At 42.7% G+C, this 27,483-nt stretch overlaps 1 protein-coding gene across 2 annotated transcripts in view; it reads right to left on the bottom strand.

The window, feature by feature from the left end:
• The window catches only part of LOC116974453 (neurobeachin-like), a 140,608-nt gene that overhangs the window by 71,161 nt on the left and 41,964 nt on the right, over nt 1-27,483 (bottom strand). For both annotated transcript variants that reach the window (XM_033022905.1, XM_033022906.1), the window contains exons 2-7: nt 6,672-6,903; nt 5,519-5,619; nt 5,045-5,140; nt 2,977-3,098; nt 520-646; nt 44-163 (exon numbers count right to left, since the gene is read on the bottom strand). In XM_033022905.1, the coding sequence (XP_032878796.1) occupies nt 44-163; nt 520-646; nt 2,977-3,098; nt 5,045-5,140; nt 5,519-5,619; nt 6,672-6,903 (798 nt within the window). The remainder of the gene's footprint in view (nt 1-43; nt 164-519; nt 647-2,976; nt 3,099-5,044; nt 5,141-5,518; nt 5,620-6,671; nt 6,904-27,483) is intronic.

The raw sequence follows: 27,483 nt of genomic DNA, 5'->3' as shown, positions 1-27,483 counted from the left end.
CATTGAGCCGCGATTTTGTAGCCCCATGCAACATTGAACTTACATCATTGGTATTGACATGCCAAGCCATATCTCCGTAGGAAACTAGCTGACCATTGACATAACAACGAATCTCACTATTCCTCCAACGATTGTAGATGTGCACAATGCTGATCATATACCACTGCAAAATAAGAATAGGTACAGATTATGTCATCCCTATATGAAATCTGACAAATGTGCAATGCGGAACAATGTGGGACAATGTATTCATTTCAATTGGCATTAAGTAAACCAATTAATCATCGTGTGTGAATATTCATTATACTGACTTTATCAATGAATAGAATAAGATTATTTTCCATCCTTTGAACTTTTATATGCCTTAAAGGTAAACAAGCTTTTGGTACTTATCTTTAATATTTATTCTATTTAACAACAGAACAAATGTGCTCAGTTCTTTAAATATTGCATGATTATTACATGGACCAGGCAAAAACAACATTCTAACAATTATCTATCAAGTGATTATCTATTTACCTTTCTAGGTTGAAAATCATACTTCACACAATGCTGGAAACCTTTTCCTTTTGACTTCAATGATGTCACAATCAAACAATTTCCAACAAAATGTGCTGAATAGCCAACTCCTTTGCTTGTTCGAAAACTGCAAATTAAAAATTAAAATTGTATTTCTTCAAAACAATGTCATGGTTGATTCATTATAAAATTGATTAAATAACGATAAAGAAAAATCTTCTGCACTTTCTGATTTCTCATTAACACTCTTGCATCGTAAAAGAAACAGACATAAATCACAAATATAAGCTTAGATAAGACAAAACAGAGAAGAAATCAACCCCACAATCTTTTTTAAACACATCTTAGTTTCAGACCAGTATTCAATGACTCTAAAAGTCTCGAAAGCTTACCAACAGCCAGAAAATATTTTACCCCAAAACAAAAGGAGAAAAAAATTAAAAGATAAATTCTCTATAAATAAAAATGCAGATGCCATTTAGTGGAGACGACTTTAACACAATTTAAATCAATTTTTGTCAATAGTTGAATGGTAGCCCCAAAATGAAAATTTCCAGATCCAAGCCAAGGTCCTCAAATATGTTCTATCTGATACAATATAGAAACACACAAATTACAATATTCCAAAATTCATTAGGTTAGGAGTTATGGTCCTACAATTGACATTAGTATTCTTACTCAAGGGAGGGAACCTACAAAATCAAGTAAATGTCACAAATGTGTGTCAGATCGGGGCAACAGCTGCTAAACAGCAAAGAGTAGGAGTAAACGGGTCCTTTTCACAATGGCAGGCAGTGACTAGTGGGATACTGCAAGACTCAGTGCTGGGACCCCAGCTATTTACAATATATATAAATGATTTGGACGAGGGAATTGAATGCAACATCTCCAAGTTTGCGGATGACACAAAGCTGGGGGGGCAGTGTTAGCTGTGAGGAGGATGCCAGGAGGCTGCAAGGTGACTTGGATAGGTTGGGTGAGTGGGCAAATGCATGGCAGATGCAGTATAATGTGGATAAATGTGAGGTTATCCACTTTGGTGGCAAGAACAGGAAAGTAGACTATTATCTGAATTATCTGAAAGCCGATTAGGAAAATGGGAGATGCAACGAGACCTGGGTGTCATGGTACACCAGTCATTGAAAGTAGGCATGCAGGTGCAGCAGGCAGTGAAGAAAGCGAGTGGTATGTTAGCAAAAGGATTTGAGTATAGCAAAAGGATTTGAGTACAGGAGCAGGGAGGTTCTACTGCAGTTGTACAGGGCCTTGGTGAGACCACACCTGGAGTATTGTGTACAGTTTTGGTCTCCTAATCTGAGGAAAGACATTCTTGCCATAGAGGGAGTGCAGAGAAGGTTCATCAGACTGATTCCTGGGATGGCAGGACTTTCATATGAAGAAAGACTGGATAGACTCGGCTTGTACTCGCTAGAATTTAGAAGATTGAGGGGGGATCTTATAGAAACTTACAAAATTCTTAAGGGATTGGACAGGCTAGATGCAAGAAGATTGTTCCCAATGTTGGGGAAGTCCAGAACAAGAGGTCACCGTTTAAGGATAAGGGGGAAGTCTTTTAGGACCGAGATGAGAAAAACATTTTTCACACAGAGAGTGGTGAATCTGTGGAATTCTCTGTCACAGAAGGTAGTTGAGGCCAGTTCATTGGCTATATTTAAGAGGGGGTTAGATGTGGCCCTTGTGGCTAAAGGGATCAGGGGGTATGGAGAGGGCAGGTACAGGATACTGAGTTGGATGATCAGCCATGATCATATTGAATGGTGGTGCAGGCTCATTCCATTAAAACCTTTAAACAGAATAGGTAAATTATCTTCATGAAGCTTACTCAATATTTTCACAAACTTGTTTAAATATGAGAAGCTATTAAGAGTCAGGAGTGTTTTAATAAAACACAATTTTTTTTAATGTATTAGCAACACCTTGCAAATGTAATTATATATATTGAGTCTTATATTTTATCTAATTTTCCTTCCATGTCTGTAGGGGAGAGGTCCCCTATATTTTATTAATTTGTTAATGGGAATCTGTTTGAAATATTTACTTCCTTTCCCTGCGATTATGCTGATAAATTACATTTTAATTCAATTTTATATTGGGGAAAGTGATGGTGTATGAAGCTCTATTCTGTTAAATCCATTGTACAAGCCTACTTAATCTGAAAACAAAGGATATGTAATGGAGCTAAAGTTATTAATATATTTTAAAAAGCTGCATATGACACAGGCATTAAAAACTAAAATGGAAAGAAACACTGAGCATAGATGTAGCAATTTCTTATAAACTATCATATCCATTAAAATGTATCTATAATATTATTGCCATTTTCATTCAGAGGTGAAAAGACACAAAGCTTTATGGGTCATACCTACTGCATACATTTATCCCGTATTATAAAAAAGCAGATATCCACACAAATACGGAGTAGCAAATTGTACATACCAATAGAGATATGGCTTGTCCTTGTCCACATTTATATTATTCAGTGGATCCATGCGAAACCAGGTATTTAACGTAAAACCACTTTGATAAGGCCACTTAGCAATTGGAGGCAAAGCAATGGCCTGGTAAAAAGTCAAAGGGAACAGAGGTCAGACATTAGTGGCAGCTTTATTGAATCATAGGAACTTACCATTTTGTGGTGCTACAGTGAAGAAGCCCAAAGTTGGGGGACTTCTCCTGTATCATCCCCTTTGCTCTGTCTATTGTACTTGAGTTTAAATTGATTGTATGATATATCTGATCTGATTGGATAGCATTCTGTAAAAGCTTTACACTGTACTTCAGTTCATGCAACAATAATAAACCTTAACCTAAACTTAGACGTGATTAAATAGTTCATTTGCTAATCCAGGTCTGAATGCAGAAATAATAATGGCGCAAATTCTCATCAAGAATATTACCAGTTTTAGTGGAATTGCCAGCATTTCCCTCCATGAGGAAGGGTACAATTGCATTACAAACAACATCCTGAGGGAAGATGGGACTAGAGTGGATGGGACACTTTGGTCAGCATGGACAAGTTGGGCTGAAGGGCCTGTTTCTCTGCTGTACAACTGTGACTCTGACGATGGGTGTCACATGGAGGCCACTGGATAACAGGGTCTCAGCAATGATTTAGTCTCAGGGAGGCATAACTCTTAGACCCTGCTCCAGAACACCCTGATAGTTTGGACAAAGCTCCAATAAAGGGCTTTCAAAGAATTTAAGAGTTATTAAAATGGCTTTCACTGTTTGTAATGTTTTAATAGCTTTTGTAGCTATGTGGATACATTTAAAAAAAAATGAAAACATTAAAAACAATGTTTTAAACATTGGCAAATAAATAAAAAACAATTGGATCCATCTTACCTTCTCCTACTAATCTCCAGGCCTCATTCTCAAAGGTGGAAGGTCACTAAATCTTTGCCAGATCTGACCTGGATTAGGTCTCAAGTGACAATTCCTCAGTCTAATGCTGGGGTATCACAGCAACACTGGGCTCAGCCAGACTCCAGTGACGGAGAGATATACCAGTGTTTGGCACCTGGCATGCCTGGACTAACAATAGATCCACATACGTACAGGACCCTTGTGGAAATGCCTGAGCACTACCAGATCCAAATGCAGTACCATTCATCCCATTATATTGTGGTAGATCAACCATAACACTGGAATACTACATAGGTTCATTGCTGTTCATTGAAAAATAACAGCTCAATTCTGCAATCAATCGTTAACTAAAATTTCCACTGGATTTCAGCTGGAAATTCATATTCCACTCCATTACTATTCTTTCCCCTCCTGAACCCTCTTCTTTGGAATAGAATGGAATACTTCATTGTCACATGTGACCAGGCACAGTGAAATTCTTTGCTTGCATACCCAATGTATTCAAATAGCAGCCACATACGGCACTGATAAATTTACAAAGCACGCCGGCTTCTCCTTTCGTTCTCCCCCCAGCGGTTCCCCTACTCCCCAGTGGTCCCCATTGTCCTTTGTTCTCCCAGCCTCCCCAATTGTCCATTGTTCTCCCCCCACTTCCCTCACGGCGCTCCCCCCACGCCAGGTCCTCCATTGTTCTCCCCCCACTTCCCTCACGGCGGTCCCCCCATGCTGTGTCCTCCATTGTTCTCCCTCCCACTTCCCTCACGGCGGTCCCTCAACGCCGGGTCCACCATTGTTCTCCCCCCCTTCATGGCGGTTCCTCCACGCACTCATCGACCATTGACCGTGGGTCGACCCGCCTCCATCACCGCGAGGCTTCACCGCTGCCGCTGCTTCACCGCCACCAAGGCCTCCCACTGTCGACGCCCCACTTCACGCCGCCGTGTTGACATCCCGGGCCCTAGCCGCGGGCTCCGCCGACCAGGACTCCGACCTGCGAGGTCCGGCTTCTCCGTCCAACCCGCAAGGACCGGCTCCTCCAACTGACCAGCGAGGTCTCCCTTCCCCCTACTCTTCCAAGTCTTGGTCTAATGCCCTATACGAAGCAATAAAAGATTTGGAGAATATATATCATACATACTGCTGCACTTCGTCCAGGGAAGTTAAAAAATGTATCCGGGCCTTGTCTTTGTGGCATCTGATTCAGAATTGACAGCAATTTAACTGCATGTCTTGGCTGTGGAAGAAATTGAAAATAATATCTTTCACCCTTGATGTGCAAGATGAATAAAACATCAAGGACAATATTTCACTACTTTAATCATTTATTATCAATGTTAAGAAGGGTCGTGACTCGAAACGTCACCTATCCATTTTCTCTAGAGGTGCTGCCTGACCTGCTCAGTTACCCCAGCATTTTGTGTCTAACTTTGGTATAAACCAGTATCTGCAGTTCCTTTGTATTACATTTAGCTATGTTAAGTCAATTTACATATTTATTTTAGAAAAACAAGCAAAGAACAAAATGTACACACCAAAACAAACAACAATATACCCATGACATAAAGCTTCACTAATTTACATACATTTCTTAAGTCTCAGTACAGGAACTTACCCAGAATCCACTTTCTCCACGCAACATGCTGAAAAGCAGTTTGAGTTCCTTGACCGTAATACTATAACTCGCTAGAACACCCAACATGTCAACCAGCAGATCTGCAAAGAATGGTGTATAACGTAAATACGAAAACTCAAAAATGATACATTTCATTGCAGAATAGCAATGAAGCAACAAGGGAATATAAACCAATGATGGGAAATTCAATTCTAAGTCGCATGTAAATGAAGTTGAACAGGTTCAGCCATGTGATATAAGCTACCTTATATATTAGGGAAAAATAACAAAGTGCTGGAGTAACTCAGTAGGTCAGGCAACATCTCTGAAGGGTTTCAAACTGAAACGTTGCCCATCAGCGTCCTCTGGAGATGCTGCCTAGTCTGCTGAGTTGTTCCAGAATTTTGTTTTTGTTCAAGATTCCACCACCGATTTTCCGGAACCCTTGGTTCCAGAGCCTTGCCAGATTATCCATTCTGCCAGACCAACAGAGGTCAACAATACACCTCTGAACCACTAATTATACCCCTCCCGTTCTCTAACGTATCTCATGGCCTCTCGATACTGAACTGTCCGCCTAGGACATCGAGGGGCCGAGATACCGGCCCGCAGAGCCGGCCTCGGAAGATGTCTACTGGAATGGATTTGATGGTTCCAGCCAGGCTAGAGTTCCAGAGCCTCAGCCGCAGGGAGCAAATTCAACCTGCCGATCGGCCACAGAAATACCAATGTGGTTGAGATCGGCCGCCTTAGATGGACTTTATGTGCGTTCTCGTAATTTTGTCCGGATTAAAAGAGGTGCCAGACCCTCAGTTGCCGCAATATATTGGTGGTGGACCTGTTTCTGCAGATAAATAGATTATTTGCTTCTAAGGAAATGAAGAGATATGATATTCCCACTGGAAAGTAAAATATCAACCATAATCTTACTGAATGGCAGTGCAGGCCATAGGGATTTAATAGGCTATTCCTGTTTACAATCTTAATCTGCCCTGCCAATTTTATCGAAAAGCTATATATATCAAAATTGCCAAATCGTATTCTACCAATTTGTTAATTAAACATAAACTGTAACATAATTTTGTGATTTATTCACTGTCAGTATCATATTTAGCAGACTAAGTGTTCGGAGCATAGGTTACAGAAGGCATACCTGCTATCATGTCATCCACTTTGCTCATCTTCAGTAGCACTTGCTCAATAAGACCAACCTCTGTGCTGGCCTGAAGGTTGCGCACACTCTTGCGTAGTATAGCTGTGAACATACTCCAAATCTCTGCCTGGCAGGTGACATCACAGTGTTCAAGAAGTTCAATCATGCACGCAATACTCTCTGCATCCTGAATTATGAAGTTAATTTCCAAATCAAACTCTCCGCCAACCAGCTGCCAGGACAAAAGAGAAAAGGACAAATATTTTAAATTTTTGTTAAATTTATTGTGCAATCTCAAAATATATAAATAAGGTAGCATTTCCAAAGTCTTTAGGCCGTAATATTCACCAATATGATATTTACAAAAAATACTTTAACAAATGCTTCATTCAAGTCAAGTCACATTTATTTATATAGCACATTTAAAAAACAACTCTCGTTGGCCAAAGTGCTTTACATTTGTTATAATAGTATAAACAAACAAACTACATACATATATACATATCGCCCTCGCTCAGTGGACGTCAGGAAAGGCTTGGGAGTATAGATAATATAGTATAGAGTATGCCTCATTGGTGGCATTTATCCAAAAAATACAATTCTTGGAAGAATTTATCTTTGATATGTTTATGTTTTCTCATGATACAGAGATTAGCAGCAGTGGGTTGTAAGGCAATTGGAGGGAGGTTTAAAGGGGAAATGGGCCGACTAAATGAACAGGCGAGGATATAAAATATAATTTGGAAACATGAGAGGTGCAAAAATGAAAAAAGTGGAGAAGTTTTCAATGGTGAGATATTGAAAGGCGTAGGTATTCGTGTATTTGTATTTAAATAAGCAAATATGCACTGTATCCCTAAGCTACCTTGCACGTACAGCAAACAATTATGAGGCTTTTATCGCAAGAGAATTTGAACGTATAAAGACATGTTACTGCAATTACTTATTGAATCAAAATCCCAACTCTGGTGTGACCGCGGTGGTACAGTGGCAACCCGGACGGCACAGTTGGGCAGCGGTTGAGCTACTGCCTCACAGCGCTAGAGACCCGGGTTCGACCGTGGCTATGGGTACTGTCTGTATGGAGTTTGTGCATTCTCCCTGTGACCGCGTAGGTTTTCTCACACACTCCAAAGACGTACAGGTTTGTAGGTTAATTGACTTTGGTTAATCAAAAATGTAAATTGGCCGTAGTGTATAGGATAGTGTTAGAATCTGGGGGTCGCTGGTCGGCACGGACTCAGTGGGTCGAATTCCCTGTTTCCTCACTGTATCCCGAAACTAAACTAAACTAAAATCTGAAATAATGTACACAGATCTAATCTTCCTTTCCCCCTCCCCCATAAAGAAAGATATATATTTGTGACAGAAGGAGTGCAATGAAGGTTCAGGAGATTGATTCCTGTATTGGGGGTAAATGCCCTGTGAGGAGAGATTAAACAGATTGGGACTATAACCACGAAAATTTAGATGAATGAGCATTGATCTTATTGAAACAAAATTATTTTGTGGCTTCAGCAATGGATGCAAGAACCTGTAGGTGCCCCTCGCTGGGGTTTCAGGAACCAGTGTCGGTCACAAAATCAGGGGTCAGATGTTCAGGATTAAAATGAGGGGGAAAAGTGTCTTTACCTAGCCGGTAGTGAATATTTGGAATTGCCTTTTTTAGAGACCCTGTCTGAGTGCATGCAAGACAGAGATCAATATATTTCATGTGACCACCAGCCAATTGGTAAGTTACGACAGCAATTAAAGTTAACATTGATTAATTAAATGAAGTAGGTAGCACTGAATTACGATATTTTTTAAAAAACTGACCAGGCACATCAGCCACACCACAAAGCCACAAATCAATCATCATATGACAAATTAGCAAATTAATGATGCAACATGTTCTGTAAGTTAATGTTCTAAATCCAGTAAATATATCAGATAAATACACATGTAGAGCAGTTAATATCAGGTTTAAAAGCTGTGTTAGAAGGAAGTCATTGTAAAATCAGAGGTGATAATATTCAAGGTCACGAATCATAGGATCAGATCACTGTAAATGTCACTGTTTGTCAGAGGAAAAAATGGTAAAGTTTGTCTAGAGGGCTAAATTACATCCCCGACTAAGCCTTTACATTCCTTGTGCATGGAGACAAGCTGCTAAACCAATCATTCCCAGTCCTACCCCACTGACATCTTCTAAATAGCCAGAGTGCAAATTTTAAAATGTTGACTCTTCCAAGATTGGACAGGAATGTAACAGAAAATGCCTACTGGTAGCAGTTGTCTCTTGCAGTAATCTCCAATCAGCCTATTTTGAAAATGTGATAGTGAAAAAATGTAATGGAGCAAACAGGTCAAAAATATCGATGATAGACACAAAGTGCTGGAGTAACTCAGCAGCTCAGGCAGCATCTCTAGAGAAAAAGGATGAGTGACATTTTGGGTCGGGACCCTTCGTCAGACAGAAAATGGAGGGGAGGGAAGTGGAAGTAGGAAAAGGCCAAAACAAAGCAGGGCTGGCAACAGATGACCAAGAAGGGTGCAGTCAATAATGGCCCATTGGTGCCTGGGGAAGAGGTGAGAACGAAGGGATACAAGGATGCAAGCATTGGAACAAAACGACTAGGGAGGTGGAAGGACAGAATGAAGGGGTGACGAAATTAGAGAAATCGACGTTCATACCGCTGGTTGTAATCTATCCCAAAATATCGCTTTGTCCCCCAAGCTGCCATTTTCGATATCTGTCCCTGAGATTAGTGCTAAATCCATTTCACATTGTACAGAAAGTTAATTCTGTACAATGTGAACAGGCAATGTGTGTAAAGAGGTAAAGGATATCTGGTTATGTAAGACCAAAGGCAGATTAACTCCCACTCCCAAACCCCCTCCCCCTACCCTCTACCTTTGTTCCCAAAGGTGAGACATCCAATGAAAGGACTGTGAAATACCAGCTCCTTATGCGCCAGAGCAAATTCCCACTCCAACACAAACACCACAAAGTGGCCTCAATACAGGAAATGTGCCATCCCGAGGGATCACTGCTGGGTATATGTTTTCTGTCCATCCACCGATTTTGACGGTATATTTTTATATAATTGATTGCTTTTAAAGCTCAAATTTAAATGTATTTGAGCTGATCGTTTTTTTGTGAGAAGATGTTCTATACTATCACATTTACTATGCAAGAATACTCTTTTTCTATGATGAATAATCTGACACTGATTTTGTGGTATGTCTTAATTCCGTTTATCTCTTATCATAATTCCCTACAAAATCCTAAATAACATGATCAAATCAAACATTAACATTTTATACTCTGATGAACAATATCTGTTTATGCAAACTATCACTGCGATTTTAAAAATGGAGCCTGTCAAAATTCTGCTGAATAAGCGAGTTTGGTATTGCGAAAAACGCAAGGAATCATGGGATTTGTCAAAGGTCACTCGCTGAAAAGAAAAAATGAACAAAGTGCTGGCAGTATAAACTGTGTATAAATTCTTATCTTTATTCATGATTTATGTGTAAAAATATATTTAATCTGAGGAGCGGGAGAGCCAGGTGTAACAGCGAGAGGGGGCAGATGCGAGTGGGAGATGGGGGGGGGGAAGACTCGACCGGCGGAGAGACATTATCGGCAGCTGCACGCACACAGACCCGCGCCTCATCCGCAGCCAGGATCGAACCCGGGTCCCCGGCGCCGCAAGCGCTGCCGAACCGCCACTGGACCGTCCCTGTCCGGTCCGTCCATCCCCTCCCCCTCCTCAACGGCACAGCGGTCCGGAGCAGCGGCCCACAGGTCCACAGCCAGCGCGGAAAAAGCGACAACCCCAGCTCAACTCCGCCTGCCCAACGGGCCAACCCACAGGTCCACGAGCCCCGGACGGACGGGACAGCGGCCCATAGCAGCGGCCCACAGCCACCTCAGCTCAACTCCGCATGCCCGGCAGGGCAACCATCATCCCCGACGGGACAGCGGCCCACAGCCAGTGCAGAGAAGAAGTGCCAAACCCAGCTCAACTCTGCCTGGACAAGGAGAGATACGCAGCCGACGGCCCCCGGCCCACCGGGGAAGGCCCCCTCCCGGGAGGGGAGGGAACTGAAGGCAGGAAAAGGCCAAAACAAAGCCCCCGGCCGCCTCCGGACAGCAGTTTTTGCATCACCTATTGTTTTGGGGAACGGGTTGCGTTGGTGGACCAGGCCTCCCATTGGGAAAACGGGTGTGTGATGGAATATTGCCTTAGGGAACGGATTGTGTTGGGGAACCAGGCCTTCCGTGGGGGGCTATGGGTGAGTGGTGCAATATTGCGTTGTGGGACTAGGCCTCCTGAGTGACAGGGACCAAACACCCCATTTGGTCAAGTAAAGCAATAAAAACGACAAAATAATCTTAGCTTTTAACAAAGGAACAATAAACGCAACTAATTCATAGTTTGAATGCAGTATTTTCTTACCTAGAAGAATCAAAGCTGGAAAAAACGGATGAAATGTGTACATAGCTCCAATCAATGTTTATCCAGAGTGACCTTTGACCTGGGCATGCAAGGTCAGAATACCAAACTCGCTTATTTATACCGAATACAGCAGCTAATAGAGCTGCTGCCACACAGAACCAGAAATCCAGGTTCAATGCTGACCTCGGGTGCTGTCTGCACGGAGTTTGCACATTGTCCCTGTGACCATGTCGGTTTCCTCCAGGTGCTCTGGCTTCCTCCCAGATCCCAAAGACATGGTGGTTTGTTTGTAGGTTAATTAGCCGCTGTAAATTGCCCCATGTGTGTAGGGAGTGCATTCCAAAGAACTAGTGTGAATGGGTGAGTGATGGTCGGCGTGAACTCAGTGGGCCAAAGGGCCTGTTTCTATGCTGTATCTTTCAATCAATCACAAGTTAAGTGTGTAGGAAAGAACTGCAGATACTGGTTTAAACCGAAGATAGACACAAAATGCTGGAGTAACTCAGCGGGACAGGCAGCATTTCTGGAGAGAAGGAATGGGTGACTGAAGAAGGGTCTTGAGAGATGCTGCTTGTCTCTCACAAATTCGTAATCCCTGACCAAGTGTGGCGATACTTGGCCGTTTTATAACTACAGCAATCTTTCTTTTCCCCTGTATTCTAATAGCAAGTCTGAATGATATTAACCTCCCTGAATGAACCCAGCTGTTGAGGGTGTAATCATTTTATACATCTTTATTACAAAAAGTAAGATCTTGACCGCTTTTGACTCACAGCGATGTGATTTCCGAGAGAAAGCCATCACTTACGGCCGTCATTTTTGGCCACCTCGCTCAGAGCCCCCCTCTGCCGGACTGGACCGGAGGATTTTCCCATCGATGAAAAATCAGAGAGATATTAATGTTTTAAAAGATTTCGCTATTCTCTCTGCTGTCCCCGCTGGCGGCAGGGTGGAGGAACTATAAAACCCGGAAGTGTTGTGGCTGTTATTTAAAGCACGTTTTTACTTCAGCACCAGCAGCCTCTACAGGAGGCTTTAAACATTCGTTTTACACACTGTATATTCAACATGTTCTGAAGTTACTTGGCATTTTAATATTGGGTGAGTGTGTGTGAGGGAATGAGTCTGTGTGTGTGTGTGTGTCTGTTTGAGTGAGTGTGTGTGTGTGTGTGTGTGTGTGGTTGAGTGTGTGTGTGTGTGTGTGTGTGTGTGTGTGTGTGTGGATGAGTGTGTGTGTGAATGAGTGTGTGTGTGTGTGTGTGTGTGTGTGTGTGTGTGTGTGTGTGTGTGTGTGTGTGTGTGTGTGTGTGTGTGAATGACAAGGAGCAGAGTGGGGGGAGTGAAGGGAGGAGGGGTGACTGAGTGAACTGCCAGCGTACCAGGCGTGAGTGACTGCACTGCCAGCCCACGAGCCGTGAGTAAGTGAACTGCCAGCCCACCAGCCGTAAGTGACTGAACTGCCAGCCCAATAATCCATTCAGTCCACCCTCTCCCCCTTCTCTCTCACAGTCTGTCACCTGTTTTGGGCAGAATTTCTGGCAGTTTCTCAGCTGCCAGCCTGCCAGGTCCAAGTGACTGTACTGCCAGGCCTCAGTGACTGAGCTGACCAGCCCTCCCGTGTGATGCTGGGATCCAACGGGTCCCACTTACTCTAGTTATTTTTTAAATGTTCATATCATATACAAAACTGCCTTCAACTCGGCCACTTTTATGATGCCAACATTTGAAATCAATTTGTTTTACTGCATTGTGAACAGCAACATTTTAAAAGAAAACTTCATACTTTAGAGATCGCCGAGATTCTTGTCACAATTTCAGAATTTAATGAAAGAAATTAGTTTCGATGATCTCTAACCTAATTACAATCTATCTCATTTTTCATATACTTCCCTCATTGCTATCTTTAACTTGTTTTCATATTTGTCTTCAATGGTCGAAAGGAAGATTGGATTAGGCATCCCGACATAGAATTGTGAAGTAATCAGATCATTTCTTAGTTATTAGTTTAGCTTTTCGTTTAGTTTATTGTCACGTGGGCCAAGGTACAGTGAAAAGCTTTTGTTACGTGCTAACCAGTCAGCAGAAAGACTATACGTGATTACAATTGAGCAATTGTGCACAGATATATGTTAAAGGGAATAACATTTAGTGCAAGAAAAAAGTCCAGTAATGTCTGATTGAAAATAATCCAAGAGACTCCAATGAGGTAGCTCAGGACAACTCTCTAGTTGTTGATAGGATGGTTTCTAACCTATTTTACTTAACTCTTAATGAAGAAAGATTCTGTCTTTGCCATTCAGCCTCAGACTAGGATGAAATGCGGCAAGTTTTTTGCTGAGTTGTCACAAAAAAGAGTTCATAGAACAAAGATTAGTACAGCCCAAGAATAGGCCCTTCAGCCCACAATGTCAGTGTCAAACACGAGTTCCGAGCAATGCACCCATACAGGGACAGCCCACCAGAATATCTTCTATATTACTAAAAGTCTGATCTTGACCACTTCCTGCTGTTCTGTATATTGATTTTAGAAAAAACGCTGCCACTTATGGCTGTGATTTTTGGCCATCTTACTCAGAGTCCCCCTCCGCTGCGCAGGACAAGAGGATTTTTCCCATCGATGAAAAATTAAAGAGTTATTAGTGTTTTAAAAATGTTGAGATTCTCTCTCTTGAAGGCCACGTCCCTTCCGAAGGAACTATAAAACCCGGAAGTGTTGAGTGCCTCAGTCAGTCTCTGCAAGATGGGGGAGCAAGAGGGTCACGTCTCTCAGTCTCAGCTGTGAATAACACTGAACACATGTCTACTAAACTGTGAGTGTGGTTTTACTGACCTTGAGTGCCCTTAATGTGGTTTGAAAATGAAAATGTGGTTGGTTTGAAATAAAGCACAGCAAATGGGTGGTGGTGGTTGGTTTGAAATAAAGCACAGCAAATGGTTGGTGGTGGTTGGTTTGAAATAAAGCACAGCAAATGGTTGGTGGCGGTTGGTTTGAAATAAAGCACAGCAAATGGTTGGTGGTGGTTGGTTTGAAATAAAGCACAGCAAATGGTTGGTGGTGGTTGGTTTGAAATAAAGCACATGATTAAAAGTCTAAACTTGACAACTTCCTGTTGGCACTGTATATTGATTTTAGATAAAACGCTACCACTTATGTCTGTGATTTTGGCCATCTTACTCAGTCCCCCTCTGCTCATCAGGTGCAGAGGATTCTCCCCATCAATGAAAAATAAAAGTGTTATTAGTGTTTAAAAAATGTTGAGAATCGCTCTCCTATCAATCACGCCATGAAGGCCTCCGGTGGGAGGGGAGAGGGATTATAAAACCCAGTAGTGTGGGTGTGGCTCAGTCTCTGCAAGATGGGGGAGGGAGAGGTCACGACTGTCTGAGCTGTGAATCAACTGAACACACTGTATGTCTACTGAACTGAGAGTGTGGTGTTTATGTGGTGTTTTGTGTGGTTTAATGGTGGTTTCACCCTGCTTGAAATGGTATGAAACTGCACTTGAATTCGGTGGCTTTGCACCCTGCTTGAAGTGGTCGGAAACTGCACGAATTCAATGGCCTTGCACCCTGCTTGAAGTAGTAGGAAACGGCACTTGAATTTGGTGGCCTTGCACCCTGCTTGAATGGTATGAAACTGCACTTGAATTCGGTGGCTTTGCACCCTGCTTGAAGTGTCGGAAACTGCACGAATTCAGTGGCCTTGCACCCTGCTTGAAGTGGTAGGAAACTGCACTTGAATTTGGTGGCCTTGCACCCTGCTTGAAGTGATAGGAAACTGCACTTGAGTTTGGTGGCCTTGCACCCTGCTTGAAATGGTATGAAACTGCACTTGAATTTGGTGGCCTTGCACCCTGCTTGAAGTGATAGGAAACTGCACTTGAGTTTGGTGGCCTTGCACCCTGCTTGAAATGGTAGGAAACTGCATTTGAATTTGGTGGCCCTGCACCCTGCTTGGAATGGAATTTCAAGGAATAGCCATGAGACAACTGCCAGCCCACCAGCCGTCAGTGAGCTGCCAGCACATCAGGCTTGAGTGACTGAGCTGCCAGCACATCAGGCTTGAGTGACTGAGCTGCCACCCCAAGGATCCATTTGGCCCACAATGTCCATACTAGCCCTCTGGAAACCAGTCCCTTCAGCCAACAACACCCATACTAGCACTCCAGAAAGCCCCCCCCCCCCCACTGGCCACCAATATTGTAATTGGTGGAGGTGGAATATTTTGTTGGGGGACCAGCCCTCCCGTGTGAACATGGTACCCAACGGGTCCCACGTAGTCTAGTATTTTTCTAAAAACATGGCACGGTAGTTTTGACTATTTTTTGCATAACAAAGAGAATGTAACACCCGTAACACATTGCAGAATAATAATAATAATAATAAATTTTATATTTAATGGGCGCCTTTCATACAAAATCTCAAGGACACCTTACATAGTAATCGGAATAAAAACATATAATCGGAGTAAAACAAGTAATTAAAGACATCACAATGACACAAATTAAAAACAGAATTCAATCCAAAAACAGAAAATCAAAAACACAGTGTGAAGAGAGAGCAGCGGCAACCAATTCGTGCCAGCGTCCACTCTCCCTTCACGGCAGCCATCTTGGACACAGACCTACAAGACTACAGTTAGACAAAAAAAAAAATCATCCCCCCACAGTGGGTAGCACTGTGGAGGAAGGCACAATGTCCAGTCCCCACCCCATGTTCACCCCAAAGTCAGGCCTATTGAGGCCACCGCAATTGCCTCTACGGAGGCCCGATTTTCCGTGCCGTTCTCACCGGGTGGTCTTGCCCCGGCGTCGGGAGAGTCCTTTTGGCGGCTGGGCCACTTGGAACGGCCGCTTCCTGGTTGGAGCCCGCGGCTGCCGAAGCCGACAAGGCCGCGCCGGTTTGGAGCGCCCAGGCTCCCGTTGGTAAAGTTGGCGCCGCCTCTCCGCTCCGCAGACCCGCAGCCCGGAGTTGTTGCTCTCGGCGGTCCAGCTCGCCAGAGCTCCAGCGCGTCGCTCCAGCGCGGCGACCCAGGCAAGGCATCGCCCGCTCCACTCCGCTCCGCTCCAGCGCTCCAATGCTGTGCCGCCGCCGAGGCCGAGGTGCTGGGCGGTTCCCGCCAGGAAACGGCGCTTCAAGCCCGCAGGTAGGCCACGAGGACGGGTCAACGGGCAGCCCGGAGAAAAGGCTGCCACACCGACCAGGTAGGGACCTAGAAATTAAGTTAATACCTACCCCCCACATTATAAAGACCATATCCCCTACAAACAAAAAACAGGACTCACTAAAAACTATAAAAAAAACGGATTTAAAACGGACGGCTGCTGGCTAGCAGCCGTTCACCAAGATGGCTCCTCCTTTTTTTGGACTGAATGGACTGAAGCTCAATAAAAACCTTACCAAAACTTGTTAGACGAAATGCGGCAAAGTTCAGTTAACAAGTTAGAATGGTGAGAAGCTGATTTTGATGAGTAAATTGTGCGTTGCTGTTCTCATTCCCCACCGGTTCAACAACCAGATGAGTAAACAAATACAATTTTGGACAAAAGGCACGAGTCAAATAGGAGGATCTCTCAGTAGTTTGTGTCTGGAAGGCACTTGGCTTAAAGGGTGTTTGAAATTAAATCAATCAATGCCTTCAAAAGGCACTTGAAAGAATAATTTGCAGGAAAACAACAGTTTCGGAAGAGACTAGATCATCCAAATAGTTTCCTGTGCAGGCAGAATTATTTGATTCTGCATTACATCACTTTTATACTTCTGAGTAATTTGTTTTACTTCGTTGAAATAGTGTTGTATAATACAAGAGAATTGTTCAGCGAAGTAGGCCAGTCTGTACTTGTACTTTATGACTTGGCAACTAAAATCACACCACTCAGAAGAAGTATTTATGAAAAGTACAAACTCAGGAACACGCTTTTTATTGTCTCTGGATTTACATTCCACAGATTGATAAGGGCTTTAGAACATTTTCTTAAATATGATTAAAAGCTTAAGTAATAAAAATATCATTTAAGCTTCTGAATAAATCTCTCAATATTTAGACAGGAAATCATCCAAATCATCTGGTTAAGATTTTATTAAAATGTTTCGATTTCTTATTATTAACCAAAGTTCAATCATGAATTTATTATATTTTGATGCAAGATTTCAGGAAGTGTGGTTATATAAATAGAATGTTGGGCATTTATGGCATAAAAATATTAGTTTAGCTTGTAATATCAACCAAATTCTTTAATTATATTCAACATTAATGGTTATATATGAGATACTATAGATCTTCCATTGCCAATGGCAAATTTATGGGGCTATTCCAACATAACAATTTAACTTGGGCAATTCCCAATATATTTGTAAACATAAGCAGGCATGGTTGAATTATATAAAAAAATAAGAATGCATGTCCTTAAAACAGCTACTGATATTCTGAACCAATTATTCTTTATCTAATATGATATAATCCTGATACCATGGCTGGACTTTACACCCACAAGAATTATAAATGAATTTTAGTAACAACCTTTTCCCCTTTAGCCCACCCCTTTTCACATTGATCCAAAGATTCACCATAACCTGAGGGCAATATTGTTAAGTAAATTATACTTATATGAAACAAGTCTTTGGAACTTTTAAGACTTTTATAAGAAACTAGACCAAGTACAGACCCGTTGGGTCTGCTCCCCCAACGGGATACGTGGTCCTCCAACTCAACCCGTTGTCGAAGGTAAGATTGCAGCACTCCTCAGCAAATATCATAGCTCGTGAGCCTCCCCCAGCACGGAGTTCGAAAAAAAAATCCCAATCCCCAATTGCAATACCAATTGACCCGTCCTCTCCTGTACTGCCAGGAGCTATGATGGCAACATTGTTGCAAATGTCGGGTGCACTTGCTGTGAGATGCCATTGAGCTGAAAAGTTCAGAGTGTTCCTGCCAATGTTCCTGTCTTGCAACTTTGTATCAATGTGTGTTGGAAGCTTAAGGAATGATTTTAAAGTAAAAACCATTTTAAATTCAAAGTATTTTGAAACATTTTCAGTAATAAGTCGAGAAATAAAGCCTGAAATTTCAGATTAGTTTTGGACTCCACTGGAAAAATCTCTACCGGAATACGTAAAAATGTTACCATTACTCAGTCGCTGTTTCGCAAAGATGTGATTACACACAAACAAATACATATCCAAGATCAGACTCTTAATAAGTACGAGACCAAGTGGGACCCGTTGGGCCCGGTTGCGGCGGGGGGGGGGGGGGGGGGGGGTGCGGCATCACACATACACTACCCACCCCCCACACACACACACACACACACACACACACTAACCACCCCCCACTCACGCTATCCACAGCCCTTGATATATTAATATTAATTAATTCACTCCTTTTACCCCATCCCCCGCCCTATCTACTCACGCATATCCCCCAACTAGAGAGGGAGGGGGGTAGAGAGAGTGACACAGAGGCACAGAGAGGCACAGAGAGGGACACAGAGGCACAGAGAGGGACACAGTGAGGGACACAGAGGCACAGAGAGGGACGGGGAGGGACGGGGAGGGGGAGGGGAGAGATGGGGGGGAGAGAGGGGGCAGGAGGGGATAGAGGCCTGGTGGGGTGGGGACAGAGGCCGGGGGGCGGGAAGAAGCCGGGGGGAGAGAGGAGGGGGGGGGAGAGTGGAGGGCTGAGAGAGGAGGGGGGGAGAGAGGAGGAGGGGGAGAGAGAGTAGGGAGCGAGAGGTGGGGGGAGGAGAAGGGGGGAGGAGAAGAGGGGGGAGAGGAGGGGGGAGGTGGGGGGGGAAGAGGGGGGAAAGAGGAGGCAGCATCTTTTGAATAACGGGATGAGGAGGGAGAGGTGACTTCACTCGCAGCGTGAGCAAGACGGCAGGCACGCAGATCTATTGTGACATCAGCGATTGACAGTAGTTTTTATTTCAAAGTTTTGTCCTATTTTTGAACATTTTCAGTAATAACTCGAGAAATAAAGCATGAAATTTTCAGATAAGGCGATTTCGGACTCCACGGCAAAAATCTCTACTGGAATATGTTAAAATTTTACCATTAGCGAGTCGTTTTTTTGAGAAGATGAAACACACAAACACACACACACACACATCCAAGATCAGAGTTTTAAGTATATAGATATGATGTGAACACTTTGGAACTGAGATGCTGACGGCGTGAGCAAAGTGAATCATGAGAATGTGTGGAGACATAAAAATTGCAGGTGCTGGTATCAGAAGCAAACTGTTGGAAGAATTCAAATGTAGAAATAAAGAACTGCACATGCTGATTTATACCAAATATAGAGTGCTGGGGTAACTCAGTGAGTCAGGCAGCATCTCTGGAGAAAAAGGGTGTTTTTTCTTCCTTCTTCTCCAGAGACGCCCCTGACCTGCTGAGTTACTTCAGCACTTTGTGTCTATCTGCTGGAAGAGCTCAGTGGAACACACAGAAACTATGGAGGCAAAGGGGTAGTTGATGTTTCGAGTGGAGACCCTGCGTCAGGACTGGAAGTGTAGAGGGAAGATGGCCACTGTACAGACGTGAGAGGGAGTGGTCTGACAGAGCCTGGTAGCTGATAGGTGGACACAAGGAAATGCAGATGCTGGCATCTTGGGCAATAAACACATATTGCTGGAGTAACTCAGCGGGTCAGGAAGCATCTCAGGAGAACATGGATAGGTCACGTTTCAGATCGGGACCCTTCTTCAGACATAAAAGAACCGAATGAGGAGGGATGATGGGTAGATGGAGAAAGTGGGAAGAGGGAGAGGTGGAAATGTGTTCATTGTTAAACCAATAGCAAAATACAACCGTGCCCCTCCAAAAAAGTAAGAAAATATTCTAAATATTCAGCCAGCTGGGCAGCGTCTGTGAAAGTTAATGTTTGAGAGCAATAAAACAGCATCAGAACTGGAAAAATGAGGAAAAACATCCAAAATTGTTAGAATTGTTCGGAAGAATGGGGAAGAAGGTATTGAAAATAAAGGAATTTAGTTGTATGACAGGAAGGAAGGGAGGAGAGATAGATTAACAAATCAAAGGATGTAAGAACAGAAACATTGAGGTAAAAGGATTAATGAAAACATGAAAAAGGGACATAGAGTTTAAATTACAACTGCCTTAGGCAATTACAATTAAAATTTGTGACACCTGTCTCAGGGAGCATTTGACACGGTATGTAGGTAGAATAAGGAGCATGACTGGACTTAGGAATCGTAGCTGGTCAGGTGGAGAAAGTGTCAGTGGGAGAGCATTTTGGAGTGAGTAACCATAACTCACACAATGGCACGATAGGTAGACCTTTCCCTTGCAGCACAAGAGACCCAAGTTTGATCCCAACCTCGGGAACTGTCCATGTGGAGTTTGCACTTTCTCCAGTGACCAAGTGTGTTTCCTCCGGGTGCTGCGGTTTCCACCAAACAAAACGGGTGCAGCTGGTAGAGCTGCTGCCTCACTGCGCCAGAGACCCGGGTTTGATCTTAATCTCAGGTGCTGTTTGTGTGGAGTTTGTACGTTCACTGACCACGTGGGTTTCCTCCATGTGCTCCAGTTTCCTCAAACATCCCAAAGACATACGGGTTGAAAGGTAAATTGGCCTCTGTAAAAATTGCCCCTAGTGTGTTGGGAGTGGATGAGAAAGTGGGATAACATCGAACTAGTGTGAATGAGTTATCAATGGTCGTTATGGCCTGAGAGGGCCGAATAGCCTTTTTTCATGCTGTATCTTTCAAAAACGGGCAGCTTGTCTGGAGCATGAAAAGTGTAGGGTGATGCATAAAAAAGAAATTAGGAAGGCAAAGTGGGTCACTAACTATCACTGGCAGACAGAATTAAGGTAAATTTTTATTCCTTCCCATATAATGAATTATTTTAAGGTGTATCGATTGATATGACGATTCTCAATACCTGCAATTTAATATAATGCACCAGCGAAAGGTAAAATTGATGAGGCAATAATAGTTTCAAATTTCATCCAAGAGAATCATGTTCAAATAAATGAGGGTTTAACAGTAATCTTGGAAGAACATTTGGAGATAATACAAATGCCTCAAAAAACCCACCAACATAAATCTAAACACCACCAATAAAAAAAGCCACCACACTACGGAAATTCACATTTATATTATGCATCATGAAAGTTCGCAATGAATATTTCAAAAGGTGATGCATGGACCTGCAAATGTTGTGATTTGTTTTGAGACAGTAACAACCACAATTCACAAAGCATTGTAATGCAATAAAACACAAGTATCATCATAAAAATTGACACAATACACAGGAGGATATCAGTGACAATGACTAACAGTCTGATCAAAGAGATTTTAAGTAATGTTGTAAAGAAAGAGTGTCAGCGATGTTTAGAGTATTCACCAAGAATTCACAAAAAGATAAAGACATGGAAATCCTCAATATCTTTCGTGGGTACATGAAAAGAAAGGACGATCAAGAGTAAGTTCTATTAGAAACCAAAACAATAAGCTGAATGCCATAGTCAAGTATAGTTCTGAACAAATACTCTGCATTCATCATCATGGAAGAGAATGATGCAAAAATAACTGTCAGGAGAAATGAAAAACAGTAAGAGGGGTCATATTAAGCGATCTACCATCTGTTAAAGTGGATTCATCATCAGGCCTAGATAAAATACATTCTATACACTTAAAAGAAGCAAGGAGGAAAGAGTAAAGGCATTGCTGTCATTTTTTAATCCTGTGGTTACAGGCATGGAGCAGCAGAAACACCATAAGATTGCAATTGCAAGAGATTACATACCTATAAACGTAAACCCAAGATGGTGATGAGTAAATTACCAGAACAAAACTAATGGGCAGTCGGCACGTGGAACGAGCTGCTAGAGTAAAGGGCCTGTCCCACTTGGGCGTCATTTGCACTTCATCATTTACGCGTCACGATGTCGTGCCGCGAACGTGATGAGCGCGTGGTGACCTAGGCAGTGACGCGCAGTCACTCGCGGCGCCCCAGGATTTTCTGATGTGCAAAATCTTCGCACGCCATCTGCGTGACTCGCAAATGACGCCCAAGTGGGACAGGCCCTTTAGTGGTGAAAGTGGATACAATTACAACATTTAAAAGATATTTAGACAGGTACATGAATAGGAATAATTTACTGGGATATTGGCCAAATGCAGACAAATGTAGGCAACTTTGTTGGCATGGACGAGTTGTATCTAAGGGTCAACTTCTGTGTTGTATATATGTCGAAATCTGTCTCTAGACAGTCACACATCAATCATGGGGAAATCTGAAGGGGCCGAAAAATGTAGACAAAATTAGGAAGGTATAGGAATCAGAATATATTTTATGGGTACATAAATTTATTAAAGGAAAGGTTATATCTGAGATTGACAATGGCACTTTTAAAGGAAGATTAGCAAAAACTATGTACCTCATAGTCTACAGTTTCAAGGAATATGTTTGGAAGAGTAGACGTGATAAAAGGTTACCCATGATCTTACCGAATGATGTGGCAGGCACCAGAGGTCGAATTATAATCGTAAAAGTAAAAGGAAACTATTAAGTTGAATTGAAAATGGCTCAGTAACTAAAACACGGGATGGTCAACAGGACCTTTGATAACAAGCAATGACGTTTGACAAGACTCAGAAATAGATCATAAAAGCGCTGGAGTAACTCAATGGGTCAAGCAGCGTCTCTGGAGGACATGGATTGGCGATATTTCAAGTTGAAACCCTTCTTCAGACTCAAACTGAAACTTCATCTAATGAACCCAGGTCCCTGGCACTGTGAAGCAGCAGCTCCACCAGTGCTACGCTCCCCCTTTATTTTAACACATCTTATTTGATCCGGATGCTTATATTGCATCACAGTCGACTGAAAGTTGGAAACATCAATTTTATCTTTCTTTATGACAAAGATTGGATCTTGTTTGTTTTGATTTTGTGCGCTGATAAGCTATGTGCAATGTAGTAGTCTTGTGAAAATACAAAGACTAGAACAATTTGGGCTGTTTTATTATGATAGGAGATGTTTTGTCAACAATCGTGAAATGACAGGGCTGCACAGATAAAAATATATCTTTTCAGCTTTTAGCGTATCTGAAAGGTATTGCATGTATTTGGAGGAGAGCAAGAAAAACACTTCACATGGAGTTGTGAGGCAAAAGATTTACTAATAGGTAAGTGAGCGAGCCTCAAACTCTGACAATATTCAAGATTATGGATGGGAAAGGTTTAGAGGGATACGGGCCAAACGCAGCCAGGTGGGACTAGTGTGGATTGCTTGGCCAGCGTGGGCAAATTGGGCGAAGGGTCTGCTTTCATGCTGTATAACTCTGGCTCTGTAACACTATTAGATTGGGTAAGTAGATAAGGTGAACTTCTTCAGTAGTTCTACTTAAGGGTCTGTCCCACTTTCACAACCTAATTCACAACCTTTTTTACTCGTGGACATTTTTCGTCATGCTAGAAAAAATGCCCCGACCTACTTGATGGCACGAGTACCTACGACTAGCATCACGGCCTGCTAAGACCTACATACGACCTCCTATGACCCATGCTGCAAGTATGAGTCAAGGGCAAACTCGGCAGAGGTCGTGAATTAGGTCGTGAAAGTGGGACAGGCCCTTTAATCTAAAAATGCAGGTTAAGTGGATAGGATAACTTCCAAAACTAATGGGATGGAATAGTTTCCACACAGTCAGGTGTATATATTTTACATAGCTCATAATAGTGGTAGTCACAATGATCCTTGAAGTCTAAAATTTCAATTTGTGTTTAGAACTGAAGGGGCAGCAGAAGTGTGACTGAACAACAGAGCAACATTCTGTAAAATTCCAACGCAGTTAAAAATATCGTGGGGAATGAATTGAATGGAATAAACCAACCAACATTCTTGCACAACAGATAAAAATCAGGAGCACTGCAAACCTGGTATTTCATCAGCTTAAACTAATGAAATACATGCTATTTTTGAGTCTGAGAGCCTTGATATGATTTATTCCCTGGCAATGCAGATGCATAACACTGCCTTTGCAGTTGATTTATTTTTTAATGGAGTAAAGTGTAATCATGACCACTTCTGGATATTGTCACTGGGAAAATTCAACCTCGCGTGCCCGACCGTCAGTCAACTCTGCAATCCAGGCACAATTTCTGAGGCAGGGTAGCACATCAGATGTCATTCCCAATGCAACACACTTTTGGAGCAATGCCAGGGAACTTGGAGCACAATGTCCTGCGATTGCCCATTGTTTGGCACCAGAAGGACAACATGGCCTTGTTGGCACAGAGCCTGATGTGAATGTCTGCATAGGTAAATTCAAAACAGGTCAGGACCTGCACAGTTTTTGGTTGGTCCATGGGAGTGTTGTAAAGCATAGGAATATAAGAGTACAGGCATATAGTTCCGTAAAAGTGGGCATCACAGGTAGGTAAAGTGTGAAGAAGACTTACATTGACCTTCATCAGTCAAAGTATTAAGTGTCAAATATAGTAATGTATAGAAGATGGGAAGTTATGTTACAGTTTGTACTAGACACTGGTGAGGCAGCACTTGGAGTATTATATTCAGTTTTGATCATCTTGCTATATCATTGTTGGAAAGGGTGCAGAGAAGATCTTGCCAGGAATAGAGGGCCTGAATGTAGTTAGAGATTGGGCAAGCGAGGAGCATAGGAGGCTGATGGGTGATCTTATAGGTATAAAATAGTACAAAATCATGAGGGGACTAGATAAGGTGAATGCATAAAATCTTTTACCCAGAGTAGGGGAATCAAGAACCAGAGGGCATAGGTTTAAAGTGAGAGGGGAAAATATTGGACAGGTACATCGATTGGAAACGTTTAGAGGGATATGGGCCAACTGTAGGCAAATGGGTCCAGCTTAGATGGGGCATCTTGGTCCCCATGGACGAATTGGACCAAGGGACCTGTTTCCGTGCTGTATGACTCTATGACTGTATTTCTATTTGCTTACGCTTCTCCACCAGCCTGCGCAGTGCGCTCCAATTTGCCGGGCCCGTCAGCCGCACCTGCGCAGTTGGGGAAGGTTGCTGGGCCCGGTATCCGCGCCTTCGCAGTTGGGGAAAGGTTGCCGGGCCCGGCGGCGGCGCGCCCAGAAGGAATGAAGAGACGGAATTTGAAATATCTGAACGTCTCGAGGATCTCTGGCGTCACAACGGGGACCCAACAGGTCCACGGGTCGTCTAGTTAATACCAATTTTGAATTGGAAGCTTAAAATATAATTGTTCTGATATTTTGGGGGTTATTTTGAAAGGAATATGTTAACCAGTTTCTTGATGCATAATGCTAAAGTTGGTCATAGAGCTAAACAGCACGGAAACAAGCCCTTCGGCCCAACTTGCCCATGCTGACCAAGATGCCCCATCTACAATAGACACACCTGCCTGCAATTGGCCCATATTTCTCTAAACCTTCCCTGTCCATGTGACTGTCCAAATGTCTATTGAAATGTCTAGTATTATGTTTGCAATTAATTCTACACTTTTTAATATACTGTGTATTACTCATAATATTAACTTGCTGTGCAAATAAAAAACAGGCGCATTCGTTTTCATTTTCTTTCAGGTATTTTTGCCTGTTCTCTTGATAGTCGAAGTTAAATGTTTTTGCCTGTGAAGTCTATCAGAAAAGTGTCCATTTTAAATATTGCTTTAATATCTTCAGCTTCTCAGTTCCAAAGAGAAATATTATAACATCTCTAGCCTTCACAAGGCTTCTTCCATCCGTAGTAGCATTTTAGATTTTTTTTGTAGTTTAGCCATGACCTTGACATTCTTTCTGAAGTGGGGTGCTCAGAATTAGACATATTCTACTTCAAGGTTTACCATAACGTCCTTGTCTTTGGATTCCAGCATCCTCTATTTAGATTACTTTTCTAAATACTTGACCTATCTATCATCTTCAGTGATTTCCTGTAAACACCGTCTCTGTTCCTTCCTCGACTTCAAGTGGTGCATTTTTATTTCAATTGCCCTTCCTTAGTACGTAATTTAAAGGGATCTATAAGCTGCATTAATCGCTGTCTTTGTGACTACTTGCTTTTTATAACAATTAAAAAATATATTTATAAAGCTTATGAGTCCAATATAAGAACTCATTATGTTATTGTACTTTTTCATTTCATTGTCATCTCAGTTGCAAACTTCAGTTAATAGTGCAGTCAGAACTGTGCTAATCATTTAACATTCTGTGTCTGTTCTATTATCAGTAAAAAAGAGTATAAATAAGGATTTTAGACTAAAGGGCCTTTGACCATACCTCAACTTTATTGACCTATCCTATATCACATTGCCTGAGTGCTAAAAACCTTTTTTTTTTGTCTTAAAAGACAAAAGGAGTAGGCCATTCGGCCCTTCGAGCCTGCACCGCCATTCAATATGATCATGGCTGATCATCCAACTCAGTATCCTTTACCTGCCTTCTCTCCATACCCCCTGATCCCTTTAGCCACAAGGGCCACATCTAACTTCCTCTTAAATATAGCCAATGAACTGGCCTCAACCACCTTCTGTGGCTGAGAATTGCAGAGATTCACCACTCTCCGTGTGAAAAAAGTTTTCCTCATCTCGGTCCTAAAAGATTTCCCCCTTATCCTTAAACTGTGACCCCTTGTTCTGGACTTCCCCAACATCGGGAACAATCTTCCTGCATCTAGCCTGTCCAACCCCTTAAGAATGTTGTAAGTTTCTATAAGAAACCCACAATCCTGTTCACATCAATGGTGGATCGGCTGGAGGTGGACGAGGTTCTTTTACAAGCAGCAAGTGTTGGCGGCTCCGTCTGTACAGGGCACCATCGGCATTGACAAGGTAGGAGCGGGATTCCTTACACAACGAAACCCAGAAGGGAATGTCCCACAGCAGTCTGCAAACGGACAACTTGACCCTGCAGTAGCGGCTTCAGTCGTTTACTGGACTTGTCATAAGAGCGTTTCTGGATGTTGTGTTTCTCCTGAATGCGCTTCTGGACCTGTGGCATCAGCTTCCGCTGGGCAATTGCTATCGGAGGTCATGTTGTCCGAGACATCAGGTGTTGAGCTGGTGAGCCTAGGACCCAGTCTCTGGAGATGTTTCTAAGGTTTAAAAGGTCGAGATAATCATCTGACTTGGCCAGGTGGGAGCGTTCCATTAGTTGTTTTGCGCTCCTGACAGCACATTCAGCGAGCCCGGTGCTTTGAGGGTATTCAGGGCTGCATGTGACATGGTGGAATTTCCATCGGTTGGCAAACTGTTTGAATGCGTGACTGGTAAATTGTCTTCTGTTGTCAGTTTGCAGGCGCACTGGTGCGCCGAATACTGAAAAGGGTCTCTGTAGATTTTGAATAACCATGTGATGGTGGGCAGTAAATCGAGTTCGAACCAGTTG

The sequence above is a fragment of the Amblyraja radiata genome, chromosome 6, assembly GCF_010909765.2.
Source record: "Amblyraja radiata isolate CabotCenter1 chromosome 6, sAmbRad1.1.pri, whole genome shotgun sequence".
Taxonomy (NCBI): Eukaryota; Metazoa; Chordata; class Chondrichthyes; order Rajiformes; family Rajidae; genus Amblyraja; species Amblyraja radiata.
Note: the sequence above shows the minus strand (reverse complement) of the source record. Positions and strands in the feature narration are given on the sequence as shown.